Below are 18,291 nucleotides of genomic sequence, written 5' to 3' on the forward strand. Positions count from 1 at the left end.
GTATGGGGGACTGAAAGTTTACTGCTGCAGAGATAATGGGTTGGTGGTTTTCTTCTCTATCTGCCTGGAGTAGAAAATACGATTGGGAAAGCTATAGCTAAGTACTTGATTTCTAATTCAGAAATTCTTCATGCGATCACGAAAATGCCTCCAATTGCCCTGTACCACGCAGAAAATGTCTTTGGTCTTGTTCATGGTGGAGAAATGAACGCCCTGCTCTCAAACACCAGTGTGCTTCACGTTTAAAGGCTTGGATGGTGTTGCAGGGCTCCTTCCTGGTAAAGTTAAAAAGCGATAGCATTGCAATGCCTTACGGTGACCAGGCGTCAAAGGTGCCCTGGTGCTGCCTGGACACAAACTTGCTCATGCTGTGGCTTCCATTTCTCTAATCTTTTTTCTCTAGGAGCTTTAGAATGGCTTTGCTGCAGCCCTGAGGCATACTGGTGGTGCCCCCCTTCTGGATGAGTCGACCAGGGCGTCTCTGATGGTTGCCACAACAGTGTTTTCGTACCCTGTGGGAACAAAGATTCAAGCTGGTGAGGTGTGGCTGGGGAGAAGTGCCGGAGCCTGGGAGTTCGTGTTCTCTGAGCAGGTATGGCTCAGATGGACCTGCTCAGCGTGGCCGCGCGCCTCTGATGTGCTCCAGCAGCAGCTCTCTGGACAGCCCTTTGGTTTTTACGCTCAAACCGTCACTGTGGAGGCCAATTCTGAGGGTGGCTTTAATGATGTGAAAACAAGACCCTTGAGATTTGTGGCGCACTTTGCAGACCACTAAGCAACCATCAGAAGGTAGCAATTGTTAAGCCGTTCCCAAGTTATACCAATTTCTTCCTGGGATTTACAGTGTAGAAGCTCTCATCCCACAGTTGGCTAAGGATAGGCCAGTGCCCAGGAATGTGTGGTGGGCTTTTTAAATAAGCAAGGGAAAATAAGGAATGCTCCTGTTTGCTTTGGAGAGGGGAAGCCTCAAGAATAGCCCTCTGTGCTTTAGCCTGGAGCGGATTTTACTTTGGATGAGTGTGCTGTTCTCTCGTTCCATTGCTGGCATACGTGCACGTACTGAGGACATGATTTCAAACACATGTTGTCACAGAAGCTGCCCCCTATTTCTAAGCGTGTGCATAGACTAGGTCAGTCCCTGGCCGGGTTTCAGACCTGTTGGCTTTGTGGCCTGGTCTGCCCTAAGGAAGGCTGGTGTGCTTCTGTTGGTGTTGCTCAAGCAGGAGCCAAGCCAGAACCATCCGTGCAACCTGGGGGCTCGGCTGTAAGCGTGATTTGCAAACATGCGCAGAACTACTCTGGCACAGATCGTTTGCAGGTTTGGGACATTTCTGGGGAGGAGATTGATTTTTATTTTCTTAATTTGCTTGTCCTGGAAGGAGGTGGTATGTTGTGGGGTTGGTTGGCTTTTTTGGTTTTGGTGTGGTTTTTTTGGTGTGGGGTTTTTTTTTTTCTATTTGTTTCCCCTTCTCCCCTCACAACTTCACAGTATCTGATGTTTAGGAATTCAAAGTGGTGATACCTCCTTCTCCTCTTGCCCCTGAGTCACACTTTGGGGTTTCATTAATTCTCCTTGGCCATCTATGAGTCAGGAGACCAGATGTTCTCTGCAGCCAAGAGAAAGACAATAAATGCTTCTGGAGGGTCGCTGGTTCCTAGAGATGATCTCCCTCTGCTTGCTGTAGGGGGAGGCTGGACACCTGATATGGGGACAGGTGGAGCACGGAAGTGAACTTAACATGTAGTGTTAACATTTGGGCTTTTGTGGACCTTTTAGGAGGAAGCTGTGGGAGCTCCACAAATTATGGAGACTGGTGTGGAAGTGAGCTGCAGAGCTTCATCAGGCCCCCTGTGAAGGATCAGGCCAGGCGATAGCCTTCATCTTGCATGGCTTTGGGTGTCTGAGGCAGCTGCAGGTGTCCGGGCAGGTCCTTCTGGGTATGGACGTTTGGCCTTGGTGACGTTCCTGGGAAACGTCTTTCATCTTGACTCTGTCGGCTTGTCATCCAGGCCTGAGTCTGCGCCTTCACTGAGGGCTGGCTCCTGCTTTTCAGGCTGTGAAGCTGGAGGCTTAGCTTGCTTTTTGAGGATGTGGGTGGTCCGGCTGCCTGCCTAAGCTTGCTGTCAGCTGGGGAGCATCCACAGGCACTCTCATAGGAGAGCAGAGCGCAGCCTGCATGGGCAGAGCTGTCGGCATCACTCTGCCCTCCATGGAGATGCTTGTTTTGAAGAAGGGAATAGCCAAAGCTCTTTTTTTTTTTTTTTTTTTTTTTTTTCCTATCTGTCTGGCTGTCTTACAGGGAGTAGAATCTGCATTATTCTTCCTGGTTTTTGAAATGAAACATAGTCTGAGCAATGAGAGAAATAGGCTTTAAAATAATAAAATGGTGAGAAGGTTGAGAGTGTAATGACATGGAGCTAACACTATCAGGACAAACCCATTCTTTATCGTAGAATCATAGAATGGTTTGGGTTGGAAGGGACCTTAAAGCCCACCCAGTGCCACCCCCTGCCCTGGGCAGGGACACCTCCCACCAGCCCAGGTTGCTCCAAGCCCCGTCCAACCTGGCCTTGAACCCCTCCAGGGATGGGGCAGCCACAGCTTCTCTGGGCAACCTGGGCCAGGGGCTCACCAGCCCACAGTGAAAAATTTCTTCCTAATATCTAATCTAAATCTCCCTCTTTCAGTTTAAAACCCTTCCCCCTCATCCCATGGCTCTCCTCCCTGATCCAGAGTCCCTCCCCAGCTTTCCTGGAGCCCCTTTAGGGACTGGAAGGGGCTCTGAGGTCTCCCCGGAGCCTTCTGTCCTCCAGGCTGAACCCCCCCAGCTCTCTCAGCCTGTCCTCACAGCAGAGGGGCTCCAGGCATCAGATCATCTTGGTGGCCTCCTCTGGCCCCACTCCAACAGGTCCATGTCCTCCTTATGTTGAGGGCCCCAGACCTGGGGAGAAGAGCCCCAGAGCAAGTCGTCTTTATGCAGAAGCCCTCTGACATTGGACTGGGGCCATACGAATTTAAGGTAAATCCTGGAGGAACTGGGACATAGCTAAGGCTGCTGTAGTTCTTTCTGTCCCCTAAACTGACTCTGCTGATGGTAACGTGAATAACAGGCGTTATTCCTTGCTTTCAAGGCTGTGATGAATCACTGGCTTAACTTTTTCTTTATGTTCAAAGCCTCTCAATCTAATTGTCATTTGTCAAAAGTGAGGATAGCAAAAGGATTGTATTCTTACAGCCTAACTTAACGTGTGTTTCATGCTGTTTCTCTTTTGTCCAAGTGGGATCACCTCTCATCCCAGATAAATGAAAGTTGATTGCGTGGAGCTAGCACCTTTAAAAGGGAACAAATATATTCAGTAATCACAAGGAAGGAGGTGTATGGTTTTAAATACTGGTTCTGATTCCTGTGGTAGATTTGTTAGATAAAGACGAAATAAGAATATGCTCTGCTTTGGAAATTGTGTAAGAAGCTTGCCCTGTGTTAAATAGTGCACAAGTCACTGGTTGCAAAACATGGCTTTGTAATCTTAGAGGCACTGAAAGAAGAAATCATCACATTTAAGAGGGGATTCCCGGCTTTCTGAAAGGGTCTTGGACCTGGTTTAGACCTGGGATGGCTTATAAAAACTTGTAGCGTCTTGCCACATTTTTGTGAAGCGTGGTCGTGGATGATGCTGATTTTGGTGGAATGGTGTGTATTTATAACATCACATGTGGATGGTTATGCGTTTGCAAGGCTGGATCTTTCATTTGGAACAATTGTGCACCGCGACAAGTTTTCAAACTTTCAGATTTTTGCAAGCAACTGCTTAATTAGTAATTCTTTGTTATTCTTCCCTGCACTGCAAACTGCAAAGTAAGCACGCAAACTAGCTGAGAGGGCAAAGGCTTCATGAAGGGAGAACTGGAATTTGATGACGCTTTTATTTTCACTGTTCCTACCTTTATTTTTAAGTGGATAATTGTAGATTTTAAAAGCAGGAGAATAATTAACGTGGGTGTTGATTACTTCCTTTTAAATCTTTTAGAAGCTAGTTATAGAGATGCTTTCAAAATAAATGTTTTCCTGAGCTCGTTTTAGGATTCTGTTTTGGGTTTGCTCTGATTTAAAAAAAAAAAAAAAAATCTAATGGAAAAAAGCTTTTCAAGCAAACTTTGTCACTATGCTCGCATTCCTTTATAATTCGAGGGAAAGTGAAATGCATTAATAAAAAAACCCACTTCTGCTGCTGTCTCTAAATGGTTTTGTCCATCCAGGAGCCTACATTTAGTCATCTGGGTCTGCAAATGTTGCTTGTTTCCTCTGATTAGCATTAAGCTGCTTTTATGGTTACGCTGAAATCATTTTAACACAAAGTTGGTCGATAAGTCTGTCTTTGTCATTTTAAACCAGGGTCTGATTCATTGTCAAAGCTCTCCTTTGTGCTTATGGCTGCAGAAGTATCCAAAGCAACGAGCCGAGCTGGATGCGGGTCCCTCTCCAAATTCCTCCTTGCATGAGTAATAGTTAGTCACAAAACCAGTGCCGCTGTCCCTGCCTTAGTCACCGGGCCCATGCAGTCACTCCTCGCTGTCCTTTATGCCTAGCAGCTCTGGGGAGGGGGATTATCTGTGCCCGATAAACCTCCCGTCCGGCCCCCATCTCCTTCATCTCGCCTGGGGAGAACAGGAAACGATTATTTAGAAAGCATGCTCCTGCATGTGGGAGACCTGACCCAGCCCTGAGTCAGCTTTGTAAAGCCACACCTTGCTCGCCAGGTATGTGAGGAGGCCGTCACGACTTCCTGCTGGCCCCGCTGCCCGGGTCGCTCCTCTCCTCTGTCTGTAAATGTGTTCCTAGCGGGGATGTGGCCGCTTTCTGCCTGCGAGGCAGCCGGGCTCAAGGGTGTCTGACTTAGGGGGCGATGCCAGTTAGTTGGGAGTTTACATCATCTTTTCCTTGCTGATTTGTCGAGTCTTTGAAATTTATAAAAGTAATTTTTCTTTTTAAAATGGCCTTGTTTGGCCAGGACTGCAAGAGATGAAAGGTGTGGTATGATTTTGCAAAAGTGATATCGCTAGGAGTTATTCTGATGAGCCATACCGGCTCTGCCGGACCATAGAAACCAAAGCACCAAATTAGGGAACTTACCATATTTTGCAAGAGACGGTTTGGTGAGGGACATTTCCGCCGAAGCAAAATGTGGGGATTTTCAGAATCTGGGTGAGTTTTCCCTTCACAAGTTACCGCAGAATGGTTTGGGTTGGAAAGGACCATAAAGGCCATCTCGTTCCCACCCCCCTGCCCCGGGCAGGGACACCTCCCACCAGCCCAGGTTGCTCCAAGCCCTGTCCAACCTGGCCTTGAACCCCTCCAGGGATGGGGCAGCCACAGCTTCTCTGGGCAGCCTGGGCCAGGGACTCACCACCCTCACAGCAAAGAATTTCTTCCTCAGATCTCATCTAAATCTCCCTCTTTCAGTTTAAAACCATTCCCCCTTGTCCCATGGCTCACCTCCCTGATCCAGCGTCCCTCCCCAGCTTTCCTGGAGCCCCTTCAGGGACTGGAAGGGGCTCTAAGGTCTCCCCGGAGCCTTCTGTCCTCCAGGCTGAAACCCCCCAACTCTCTCAGCCTGTCCTCACAGCAGAGGGGCTCCAGCCCTCGGATCGTCTTCGTGGCCTTCTTTGGACCCGCTCCAACAGGTCCATGTCCTCCTTATGTTGGGGGCCCCAGAGCTGGACACAGCACTCCAGGTGGGGTCTCGCCAGAGCAGAGCAGAGGGGTGGAATCACCTCCTTCAACCTGCTGCCCACTTTTCTTATGATGCAGCCCAGGATGCCGTTGGTTTTCTGGGCTGCCAGCGTGCGTTGCCGGCTCATGTTGAGCTTCTCATCCACCAACACCCCCAAGTCCTTCTCTTCAGGGCTGCTCTCCATCCATTCTCTTCCCAACCTGTATTTGTGCTTGGGCTTGCTCCGACCCACGTGCAGGACCTTGCACTTGGCCTTGTTGAGCTTCCTGAGGCTCATATGGGCCCTCCTCTCCAGCCTGTCCAGGTCCCTCTCTGTGTTTGACCCGGCTCTGCTGTCGCAGGTCTGGTTAAGGTACAGCATCTGAGTTGAAGTGGCGTGCCTCTAAGAACTCTCTAAATGGGTGATTTTGCTAAGAAGGGGTGTCCCTAAAGGAATCCTCTAGGTTGATAATACATTTCTGCTGCCACCTACTGAAAGGTTGCCAGTCGGCTTGCTTTTGTTGTAGTTAACATCAGGCGAGGGTGCAAGAGTTCACTGGAATAATCCATCATTTCCCGGTCACGGAGAGCAGCTGTCACCACCTCTACTGACAGTGCTGTCCTGTGGCTGAGACAACAGGTACGTGCAGCGTGCTCCCGGCCAGGCTGGGGCCTGGGGACGGAAAGGCTGCTCTGCAGGCACATTTCCATGCTTGTTCTGCTGCCCCTCCTTCTCTCGAATGTGGTCTCCCTTGGTACCAAGGGTGGGAAGCAGCAGGTGCTTTTCCAAATCAGCTTTTTCAGAGTGTGTTTCTCAGGGTTTCAAGGTGCCGTGGTAAGGATGGGGGAAGCCCCGCTGGCTGGGCTGTAGGTAGGATTTATACACGATGAAGGGGGGTTTGCACCAGCAGCTTTTTAAGCAGGTGCTTCTAAATCTCCACCTGACTTGGCAGGTGCCCTTGCGTGCTTGGTGTCTTCTCTTCTTCAGTCTAATCCAGACGGGTTTGAAGTGACCGAGGGTCCCCGTTACCTTCTGGAAAGAATAGCTGAGGGAAAACCCAGGGATCTGAATCATCATTTCTCCTCTTAGGTAAATGGCATCATCATGCTTCTGTCAGCAGCTGTCATCAGAGACCAGCTGGGCTCCCTTCCTATTGCAGTTCGCTCGCTCTTGAGCAAACTCTGGGCAACTTCCTGAGAGCAATAACTCTGCTTGGAAAGCCTTGAAGTGTATCTAAATATTTGGCGGTTGCTGTAGTATGGCAATTCCGACTGTGTACATGCGCCACAGGGTTGCACTGGGTGAGGAGCAGTGATGGGTGCGCCCCTCGGGGCGTGGGGCTGCCTGCTGACCCACCCCGCCCCATTGCCGGTGCCCACTATCGCAGGTTCTTTTTTGCAGGTTCTTTTTATTGCAGGTTTATGGGTTCCAAGTGAAATCCCGTTAAACAGAGCACGCGTCCTGGGCGCACCATCTTCTGGGATCTCAGGCTGACCAAAATGTTTCGCTTGCCCACGGCGCGTGTGATGACAGCTCGGTGTCCTGTTCTCCGGCAAGGGTGGTCTGGACAATTCCAGCCGCCCTAAAGGCAGCGGTGGCCTCGTGAGCGAGGGCAGCTCATGCTGCTGCTGCTGCCTGGCCCCCAGCGTGCGGGCAGCATGGCTTGCTTTCCTCACAGGGACGATCCTTCCCCAGACACGCGTGTGCTTCCAGCTCTGTCTCAGGATCTGCTGATCACTTTCCCAAAGAGTGCGCACACAGAGCCCTCGAGGAATGCCAAAAATGACCCGGGTTAACTTTGGGAGATACAGAAACTCTCAGCTAGCAGGTTTATTGAGACGATGTCACAAGATGAGCTGTATCAGGACTCCCGTTTGAGGCGCTGCATCATGCCTGAAGACTCTGCAGCATTCCTCGACGAAAGCCGCGTGAGAGTGGGATGCCAGCATCTGGCGACTGGTAGCCAAGTGGGCTGTGAGCTGTGGGGAAGGGAAGTGTTCTTTGGGAAGAAACCTGCCAGCTTGTTTCATCCTCACAAGTTGGATGTAAAACAAGCTCGTAGAAAACCAGTTCTAAATAAATAAATAAATAAATAAATAAAGGCTGACATAAGAACACATTGCAATACCAGATCCTTAAATTTCCATGGTAACATTTTTGTTTGGGTTTAAGCATGTTTGGGTGTGCAGGTCAGAGTTTGAAGCTCTCTTTCTCTTGCTGAGGTGAAGAGAGGGAAGTGGAATTTGAAGAGCAAAAGGAGTAGATGTTGAATGAGAAACCGCTGCTCGAAACAGGAAACTCAGCTGTGAGCACGAGGTGTAATGCAGCACGAATAAACTGTTGCTGCTGTGTATCGGTGTCCTGCTGAGAGCAGAAGTGCTGTTTTGGCTTTTGGAGCTGAGCGTGCGCGCTGTCAGACGCTGCGCAGAACCACCAGCTCTAGACAAGGCTCTGCAGGCGCGCAGGTCTGGCCACTGGCTGCCCGGCTCTCGGTAAAGGCAGAGGTGTCTGAATCACAGTGCTGGGAGAAGTATGTTGCTTTGATCATCGAAAGCCTGTCCGAGAGGAGCTGATTAATAGTTTTTTCTTGCTGTGGAATCTGTGGATGCTGGCTCTTTAATCTGCCAGGAATGTAAGGTCTGGATGCATCATCCAGCGAAGCACCGGCCGCGCTAGCGGCGTGATGCAATGGGAACGGAGGTGGGAGGCTTGAGCAGGAGGTGATTTCCCACTGTGTCAAAAGGCCACGGGCCACGTCTGTTAACCGCAACTCCTTTTCTTCTTCGGGGCGTGAACTGTAATTGTCTTTGCATTAAATCTAGTATTTCCGCAGAGGCTGCCAACAGCAAATAGCACAGAGCTGGTCAGGGAGCAAGTGCTGCCGGTGGCAGGGGTGAAGTGCAGGGAGAGCCGTGGTAGGGGGTGATGGCAGGGGCGAGTATTTATGGCGTTGCTCTTGCCATAAGCACCAGTGCCAGGGCACAGGCTCGCTGCCCCTGTGCACGTCGGTAAGAAGCAAGCGCAGTGGGGGACGGCTACGCAGGTAGCCTCTGGTTGGGACCGGTCAAGCTGCTGCTTCCAAGAGCTCGCGCTTCCTACGCGGGTGAAACGAAGAGGCAGCGGGGGCTGGCAGCAGCCGCACTGAGCCGTTGCCTGCAGCTGCCTGAGAGCGGAGCACCTTGGCAGCAGTGTTGCAGCCCCCCCATCCTCGCTGGGGTTACGGGGTCCCGCACGAGGCAGCTGCCCTCCCCTCCCCTCCCCTCCCTGCCGGGCTGTGCGGCTCCTCCTGGGAAGGGTTCCTGGGCGATGGACACGCGTTGCCTGTCGGATGGGGCTGCGTGAGCAGCCAGTCCTATTTTTGTCTGCGTCTCTGGTCGCAGGGGAGACAGCGCTTTTACTCTGCATAGCTAAACTGAAGCCCGGCACAGGTTACCCCCTTGCCCCACGCAACTGGTTTCAGAAGGCTGCAGGAAGGCTTGGAAGTGGGGAAGGCTCCCAAGAGCTGGGAGGGGAGAGCAAGGGCCAGGCTTGGTGGCACCATGTGCAGGAGGAGCCTCAGAGCTCCCAGGAGGTGCTGGCAGCTCCAGCTGGTAGGTTTGGCTCTGCTGCCCCAAGGAGACTTCTTGGGAATCTCTTCTCGCCCTCCGTCTCCGTGCCAGGCAGCCATTAGCATGGCAAACCTACTTCCAGAAAGCAGATTTAGGTGAGAACATTTCCTTTGGGGCTAGTTTTCAGACAGATCATCAGGGCTGTGGTTTGTTTTGCTCCCAAGTGCTGCAGCCCTTCCTGGCTGGGGACGGTGACTGTTGTTGGCAGCGGGATTAGTTTAAAGGAATTGTGAAACTCCAGGCTGGGAGGCATTGACTGCGCTGGCTTTTTGAGGGCATCTGCTGCACTTTTGCACCCTGTCGTGTTCTGCGCGTGGCGCAGACCTTGCTAGCCTGTCGCGGTAGCTGTGTGTTGTTCTCACGCCCCGGTGCAGGTGGCAGTGCCCTTCCTGCGCGGGGACAGAGCGGGGCGGGAGGAGATCGAGGGGCTGTCACCGCAAATAAGGGTTTGGATGAGAACTGGTAGGCGGCCTGTGGCGGGAATGAGTGAGGGTGGCAAGAGCTTGATCCTGCGCTGGAGCAGGGCAGCTGGCTTGATTTCAGAGCGCGTGTGAAGCGTGCTGCCTGCCTGGAAAGCTGGAGCTGCAAATCCCGCTTCCTTCAAGGCGGCCTCCGGCTCCCCTTCCTCGCTGCTGCGGCGGAGAGGCTTCTTGCACGCTGCCAGGACCCACAACCTCGGGTCATACCTCCCTGCGGGGGAGCCGCCGTGTGTGGGTCGGGGAAACAAAGTGATGTTTCGGAAACCTCCGAAAGCCGCAGTGGGGCAGAGGCCAGTGGGGAGGGTGTGCTCACTGCCCCGGCCAAGTGGGTGTTCGGAAGCTGTGCCTCTTAAGTAAGTTTATTAAGAATCGTATTTTGCAGTGTGGTAAATAAATCTCTAGCAAGTGGATGTGGCAATCGTGAACCCAAAGGAGGAACCGGTCCCTCGCTGCAGCCGGAGACACCGGCTGACAGACCAGCCTCTTCCCGCCGTCCTGTCTGCATTTCCTCCTTGCCCGCCTCCCCGCGCTCCTTGCGTAACTGCTGGGCAGCCGCCGGCACCTCGTGGCACTCACTGCCCGTCCTCGCTGCAGCGTGCGGCCCCGTTTGTAAGCCGTTGAGTTTGGGCTTTTCTGGGAGCTGAGTGGCATGTGTCACCTTTGCCCCATCACCTTCCCGAAGCAAGTCTCCTTTCTCGGTCCTACCCCGAGACTCCGTGACTCAGGCAGTGGCCATGTCTCCCGCTGGTTGGGGTAATCGCCTCGTCTGGCCAGAGGCCCGCGGGAGCTGCTGGGTGGGGGAGCGGGATCAGCTTATGGCACCGCGGGTGTGGGGAGCGGGCAGGGGCTCGTAGGTTGTGCGGCCTCTAAAGTCAGTGGCTTGCCACGCAGGGCCAGTGTGCTGCCACGTCCCGTTGGGTTCCTGACTGGCCAGCACTGGACTTAACTTGTGTTAAAACTAATATCAGAGGCTGCAGGCAGTAGCAGCCTTGGCTTTCATGAGGGACCAAACCCAGCAGCACAGTTCTGGTATTGCACTGGAAATTTGCTTCTAGCTGCGCTTGTCTTGGCACGGCAACTGAGAATTAACACTTGGAGCGGCAAACGCGCCTTCACAGGAAAATCTATGGAGCTAATGGGGTGATGGGCCAAAACCTAGCAGGCACAGGCTGGCCCAGAACGTGGGGTCAGAGGATGTAGGGTTAACTAGGGCTGCAAGTCAACACCGAGCGCCAATGAAAGCCTGTGAGTTCAGGGAAGCTTGGAGGTGGGGTTTGGAAGGCTTGGGTAGTGTTCCTCCCAAGGGGAGCAGGTCCCACCAGCCTGGCAGATCTGGCTGGACCGGCACAGCCTCCAGGGTGAGTTCAGAGCTGTGCTGCCAGACCGTCTCTGGGAGTAGGCAGCGTGTGTCAGCCGGCTTGCTCACAGCGCTGCTCCCTGGCACGGCGCACCAGGCAGAGACGGAGTTTCCTGTCTAGACCCCAGTAATCATGGTGAGGAGGGGTTTGCATGCAAGCTCCCGCTCTTTCTCCTGTGATTAACGAAGCAGAAACCAGGCCACGGCTCTTTGGGAAGGAACACCTCGTGTCTCGGAAAACACAGTGACCGTCTGTCTGCTCCTCCATTCAGGCTGTTGGTCAGATGGGAGCCAGCTGCCGCGCTGGCTCCGTGCTGCCCGCCTGCAGGAGGGCTTGGGAAGCTTGCAGCCCCCCCCAGCTGCTAGTGTGGGGTTTCCCTTGATGGGATCCTCATCCCCCAGCTCAATGGATGCTGCTTGAGCCCGGAGATGAGGCTGCTTTCGTAAGGTAGGAGTAAAAAGCATCGGGACCAGCCCAGATCTTGCCCCAGAAACTGCCCGAGGAGAGTGGCTGAGGGTAATAGAAATTCCCTGAAGCCTCGCCTGCCCGGGACTGCAGGTGGTGCTGGAGTAAGGAACTGGTGTTAAACCATGGCCCTTTGCCCTGGGCTGCGTAGCTCCGGCCCCACTGCTCCCCCGGGGAGGGCAGAGCATGCCCCTGCGCAGGAGCGGGCAAGCGCGGCTCCACGTGGGCCACATGGACGCCCGCCTTGGCGCTCAGGGTCCCTCGTCCTCGGAAAAGCGGGCTCCGAATGGTCTCCAGCGTGGCTTCCTGGCAGGGGGGGTTTGAAATCCCGCTGTGCCAGGAGAGAGCTGTCGTGCGCAGACTGCCGGCTCCTGGCTGCACGTGGGGTCCCTGCGTGGCGGCAGGGCCTGGCTCTGCCGGCGCCGCTGCTGGGAGCAGCCTGCCTGCGGAGAGCGGCTCTCCGGGAATGCCTCCGCTGCCTGGTGGGCACAAGGGGGAGGGGAGAGGACAGAAAGCTACAACCGTTTCATAGGCTAATCAAATTGCCTTAAAATGTTTTTGTAATAAACGAGTGTGCAGAAGCCGGCTCTGCCCCTCTCCTCCGGTGAGCGGAGTGCGGTGGAGCTCAGACCCACGCAGGTTTTCCGGGACCTGTCTCCCCTCACAAGCCTTCAGATTCGCTTCCTTGGATGTGAAATCCCTCGGCATCTGTCCGGGCAGCGTGAGAGTGGCGCGGCGGTGGCAGAAGTCCTGCTCGGGTGTCAGCGAGCCGTTGGCAGGAGGAACCAACCCGCGCTGCGTCTCCTCTCCCAGCGGTTTCCTGAAAAGCAGCTCTTGCAAGTGAGAGGGCTCCCACGTGCCTGGGACCGCGTGAGAGGGACCGGGAGCCCTTTGCCATGCCACGGCCCTCGCTGTCGCTAACAACCTTTACTGTTCAAATAAAAGCCCTTTCATATTTAGAAACGGGGCTGGAAGAGGCGTCCTCATGGCGCGGGCGTTTCAGCTGGGTGCACGGAAGTGTCACTACAGGTCTGCTGCGAGGGGACGGAGGGGGGGTGGCGGCCGCGGGGCTGTCCCGTGTGCTAATCAATTTTCTTTCAGCGTTATGGGTCCCGGCTCCCCACGGCCTCGCAGGAGAGTCAGGGGGAGGCTTGGCAGGGGAGCTTGTTGCCAGCTGGCAGCGGTGGTGGCCAGGCGCCGGGCTCACATGCAGCCCCTCGGGCCGTCCCCCCGCAGCAGGGGTGCTGCTCGCTGGAGGACAGCATGTGCTTTTGCTGCCTCTGCGCCCAGGGGTGCTGCTCTGCTCCGGCCAGACGGCAGCTGGGGGAGCGCCCCAGAGCAGCGGGTGTTTTCAGCCTTTCCGCCAGCGCCCCCCACGCGGCTGAGCGGTGCTGAGGACCTTGGCTGTGCCCCTTTCACCGTGGGCTTTGGAAGTCGTTCAGGCCGTATTGGGCTCCTCTGCCTGGGGCCGGGGGAGCAGTTGGTGGAGCCCAGGGCAGGATGCTCCAGGCTGAGGCCTGAGCTCCTGTAATTTCATAATAATCCTGCCAATGCTTATTTATTGGCCAAGCCATTTATTGGCTTGGCCCGGAGCCCGAGCTCTGTGGCGCTCTCCAGGCCCAGGGGAAGGTGCTCGGCGGGTGGCTGTAACCACCGGGGGAGGGGGGAGCGGGAGCGTTGTGCCGCAGCGGTCCCCAGCGGGCTTCGCTGAGAAGGGGACCTTGTGAGGACAGCAAGCCCCGCGCCAGTGTGCAGCGGGTCCCACCCGTGGAGTCCCCGGGGGCTCCCCCCACGGCCCTCCGCAGGCCCAGCCCTGGGGACCCTCACCAAGGGCCCCCCCCCAGCCCCTCCCGAAACTGCGTTTGGAGCGGTGCTCCGCCTGCTGCGCCACAGGGCAGCCTGCGCTCACCCCAGTGCCTTCCGCAGGCCTGGCGTCCACCCGAGACTGTTGTGGCTGTTGTTTGGAAACCCAGAGAAAATAGTCAAAAGAGCCAAGCACTGATTTTTCCAGTCACCTAGGAGCACCCAGACTAGCAGGAAAAAACGCCGCATGCCGAATTCCTATCTTCGGATGCAGAGCTTCGGGCTGCTTCCCAGCCAAGCCTAGCCTAATTAAAGATGATTAAGAAAACACACGTATTTGGTGATGATGCCAGGGAATTTCTGATAGAAAGGAGGGTCTGGGTTTAGAAAACTGGCCCAGCTGGAAAAAAGAGCCTTTTTCACCCACGTGTGAAAGGATTTTGCTGTTGTCTCCATGAGGAGGCCTCAGCGTGTTCATTCCCCCTCCAGGCTCCAAGCGTTACGGGATCTGATTTCCTTTTCCTTCCTTGCTACAGTTCATGACTCGACTTTGTGCGGCTCCGCTGCTGCAGCGGCCCTGCCAGCGCTGAGGAGAAGGTTTCAGAGGGAGCAAAATTCAAAGCCTCTGTAAATGTTGCCCAGGCTAAATATTAACGCTTCCAAGGTGCCTCTGGAAGGGAATGACTGCTGCCCTCGCTTCGGGAGAGCCGTGGGGCGGTACTTGCCCTCAGCCAGGCTGCTTCAGCTCTGCCCTGGGTGGCTCTCGGCCCCAGCACCAGGGCGCGTGCCATCAGTGCCGGGGGGGACCTTAACTCTCCTTTGGGTTTTCTGCCTTGCAGCAGAAGAAGTCGTACCTGGAGCGGAGCGTGAAGGAAGCAGAAGATAACATCCGGGAAATGCTGATGGCCCGAAGGGCGCAGTAGCCGTGTGGGTCCCCCTGGCCTCCCGTGACACCTTCTGGGTGGTTTTGGGCAGCTCTGCCTGTGTGCTGCTCGCCGCTGCCCTGCCGCGCGACCTCCGTTCTCTGCCAGTTTCAATAAAATTCGCTGCGAAGCCTGAGCTCGTTTCTACTGCCCGTCGGCGTTTCGAGTGCCCTGCAGGGATTCGACAGAGAAAGGAGGCAAGGGTGGGATTTGGGGTGGGGGCCTTCTGGGGAATCCTGCTTCACTTTAAAGCAGCCGTAGCCCTCACCTCCCCTCCCACCCCCCCGGGAAAGATGCTGCGTGTTCCTCCGCGCTGGGCACCGGGGAAGGTTTGCTCCTTCGCTCTGCCGGAGTGGGGCTGGTGAAACTGCGGCGGGGGAAAAGGGCGGCTGGCAGGGCCGGGCAGAGCAGGGCTGGCCATCACGGGCACCGTCAGGTCCGCGATGGGTGGTCATTTATTCTGCCTCAGCCGTGAGGGGCCCTGGTTCCCTCCTTGTACACACAGGCCTGGCAGAGCCCCAGCACAGCAGTGAGCTCATGGCGGGCCAGTGCCACCCTGTGCTTCGTGCTCGCAGTGCACCAGCCCGGCCTCGTCCCGCGCCTGCTCCTGGCGTCGGTGCTTCTCTGAAATGCAGCCTTCAGGGACGTCTCCTCTCCTGCTGGGCAGGACTTTCCAGGTGCCATTGCTGACCCCGTACGTGCCCCATAGATACAGGGGTGCCGTCAACGCTCTGGGCTGGCCCTTTGCCACCTGCTTCCCCCCCCCCGGCTCCCGGCCACGTCACCTCCTCGCTGGCTGCGCCTTTGCCCGTGATCACACGCTGGCTGCAGTCACGCACACGCACACGCGCGTTCGGTAGGGAGCCCTCACCCAGGACAGAGTTTAAATGCAATTTACTGAGATTGGACGGACTGCGCTGCCCAGGCTCTGGGCAAGCGTACCCACCAGCTGGGCGTTAACACCCGATGGTCCTTTCAGCCCCATCCCTCGCTACTTTTTCATACTTGTTCCAGCCAAAATCACCTGCACCTCTGTCTGCACCTCCACTAAACATCCCATAACAAGTCCTGTGCAATCCCAAACAGCTTTTCCCTGCGGTGTCCCACACCAGATGTCAACCCCTTATTCCAAAAGGTGCTCCGGAGAGCTGCGCTGGGTCACGCAGGGGAGAGGGCACAGCCCGGGCACAGGGCAGAAGCTCTCTGGGAAAGGCCCTGGACAAGGTGCTCTGGTGTCCTTGGGTTGGGTTCCTGCCTGCCATTGTGCCCATGGGATCCTCCGGGCTCGTGGCTGGGCCTCTGGGGCACTGACAGTCCCTGTGATGGGTCTGGGAGGCGGCTGGCTGGGGGTTACGTGGGCTCCCCCCTGCCCCTCACTGGGTCTCTGAGCGTCCATGTGGGTGTGCAGAGCTGCTTCAGCCCATACCTGCCCACCAGCCTCACCTCTGCTGCTGCCCAGCCTTGGCTCCGGTGCTGGCTGGCCTACGCCAGGTGCCACGCTTGGCAGCACCCAGCAGGGGTGGGGACACCCAGACCAGGTGTCCCATGTCCCCATTCCCATCCCCGTCCCATCCTGTCCCCAACCCCCCCGGTTTTGGTCCTGGGGCTGGGTGGGTCAGCCCACAGCTGGGCTCAGGGGGCAGGGACTCCCCGCTGCAGGGGCTGCCTTGCACTGGGCTGGGCTGAGCGTCACCCTCTGCCCCGCTCCAGCGCTGGCACAGGGACAAGCGGTGTCCAGTCTCGCCATGCGGCGGGGGGCAGGTGGAGTCCTCTCTTCTCCAGCACCCCCAGCCCAGTTTCTGTGCCCCATAGTCCCAGGCAGCCGAGCTGCCCTCTTGCATGGTGTGGGGTGGCTGGCCCCCACAGCAGCCCTTCCAGGTGGAGCGTGAGCGCTGTGGCGTCCCCAGGCACTGTGGTGTGGCAGGGGGGTGGGGGGGTGCAGGGTGTGTGCTGCTGCAGCCACATCAGCCCAGGCCCAGAGCCGCTTGGTTGGCGTTCGTGGTGCAGGCACCTGCCGGAGCAGGAGGCAGAGAACAGCAAACGCGACTCCACACCCCTTCTTCCCACGCTGGGGGCTGGGGGGGGGAATGGCTCCAGACCAGCTCCTGCCTGAGGCAGGGCAAGAACCAGCCCGTGGCTGGGGTGACCGCACAGGGCCAGGGGCTTTCCTTGTGCCTGGCGAGGCCATTTCTGGGGAGCAGCCAAGGACAGGTGGGGTGGGCTGACCACCGCGCCAGGACTCGGGGGGCTGGAGGGAGGGTGCAGGCAGTGGCATGGGCGCAGGGCAGCTCAACGCTCCACTTTTAACCCCCTGCCAAGGCGGGGTGAGCCAGGGACCACCCTGCTGAGCCCCGATGGCTGCCGAGCTGCCGGGGAGGTGACAGAGTGACCGCAAAGGTGACAGTGACGGTTCCCAGGGCAGGGAGCCTCTGGCAGCAGAGCTGAGCTTAGCGCTGCAGCCTGCTTGGGGGGCTCGAAGGGAAGGCTCCAGGACCCTCACCAACCCAAATCGAATTGTCTTGCTCCAGACCAGAGCCCCAAAACTGCATTTCTAAGACCCAAGCGGAGGTGTACAGAGTGCTGGGCTGTGCCAGAGGAGGCAGACACCCGCTCAGGAGGGAACTCCCAGACACTAAAGCGCAGAGGAACCCACTGAGGTGCCTTGTGAGGCCTGAGCAAGCCTCGTGGCACCCACGGCCCTGCCATGCAGTTGGCAGCTAAGCCCTGTCCCTACGTGGGTTCCTTCAGGCCTGGATGCCAGCCCCGGGCCCCTGCAGGAGCGAGGGAGCAGAGCCTTAGGGTGCAGAAAATGCACAACCCTCCTTTAGCTTGGGCCACCCTTCCCTCTCCTGGCACCTGCTGCCGGGTCTCAGGGGCTGATGATGGATCTCAGGGGGATGATGAACCACGGCTCAGAACCCCTGAGTGGGACCCGAACTCCCCCAGGGGCTGCTGGCACACACACAGCAGCTCAGCACGCGCTTCACCCGTCTCTCTGCCGTCCCAGAAGGGGACCCGCACGTCCAGCCCTGAGTAAGCAGAGGGACGAAAACCCACCTGAGCTGCTGTGCGCAGGGCGAGGGCAGTGGTGGGGTCGGACACAGGTGCTCTGCCCTCCCCAGCCCCGCGGGTCTCACGGGGCTCTCAGGGCACCAGGTTGCCGCAGAAAATCCCCCAGATGCTGCTGACAGCAGGGCCAGACCCCCCCAGCCCAGGCCTCCGCCAGGCGTGGAGGTACGAACTTCTGCAGCGAAGCTGCTCAAAGCCAAGACCATGGTTGCTGCAGAGTCAGCGCAGGGGGGAGGCTGAGAACAGACAGTGACGGGGGACGCACACCCTCTATGGGCCAGATTTATTGAAACAGTCGGGCCCTACCAAAGAAAATCAACGGTTGCCTTTAATTATTGCGTATGTCTTCATTTCTAGGACTAGGAAAATTTCAACTGATAAATATACATTTCATCAGAATGCCTTTGGCTGAAATATACCATTAGCACATTCTTCAAAGTTACAACAAAAGTCTTAGAAACATTAAAAAGGGATTTTTTTCCTTTACTAAAATAAAGGAGTGCACCCCCCACCCCGACAAGGCGCTAGGACTGACAGACGGGAACTCGTGGCTGTGCAAAGCAGAGCGTTGATTACAGTAACAGAAAGAAGTCAGGAGAGGAGTGGGGAGCCTGCATAGCACTCGGTGAGGTACGGGAGGCAGCTGCAGCGGAGTCAGGTCAGCATGTCCCACAGGCAGCAGCAGCAAAGCGCGGTCCAGCACGCCGTCAGGCAGGCGCTCTCGCCCGTGTCGTCCCTCCGCCGCTCCTCCACGACGTACACTGCGGGGACAGGAGAGCTCAGTCAGTCAGAGAGAGGCGCAAGAACGCCTGCGGCATCCAACCAACCCTGTCTGCCGGCCCCGGCCCCCTCCTGATACCGCAGCAGCCCTTG

General features: G+C 56.4%; 2 protein-coding genes across 3 annotated transcripts in view; one reads left to right on the forward strand and one right to left on the reverse strand.

Annotated features, from left to right (window-relative positions):
* PFDN1 (prefoldin subunit 1) overlaps positions 1–14,485 on the forward strand; it is a 34,779-nt gene extending 20,294 nt beyond the window's left edge. The window contains exon 4 of the mRNA XM_063348827.1: positions 14,266–14,485. Coding sequence (XP_063204897.1) covers positions 14,266–14,349 — 84 coding nt within the window. The 3' untranslated portion in view covers positions 14,350–14,485. The remainder of the gene's footprint in view (positions 1–14,265) is intronic.
* A 3,243-nt stretch (positions 14,486–17,728) lies between these two features.
* The window catches only part of CYSTM1 (cysteine rich transmembrane module containing 1), a 28,776-nt gene continuing 28,213 nt past the window's right edge, over positions 17,729–18,291 (reverse strand). For both annotated transcript variants that reach the window (XM_063348941.1, XM_063348940.1), the window contains exon 3: positions 17,729–18,179. In XM_063348941.1, the coding sequence (XP_063205011.1) occupies positions 18,073–18,179 (107 nt within the window). In that variant the 3' untranslated portion in view covers positions 17,729–18,072. The remainder of the gene's footprint in view (positions 18,180–18,291) is intronic.

This window comes from Chroicocephalus ridibundus, chromosome 11, assembly GCF_963924245.1.
Source record: "Chroicocephalus ridibundus chromosome 11, bChrRid1.1, whole genome shotgun sequence".
In the NCBI taxonomy this organism is placed as follows: domain Eukaryota; kingdom Metazoa; phylum Chordata; class Aves; order Charadriiformes; family Laridae; genus Chroicocephalus; species Chroicocephalus ridibundus.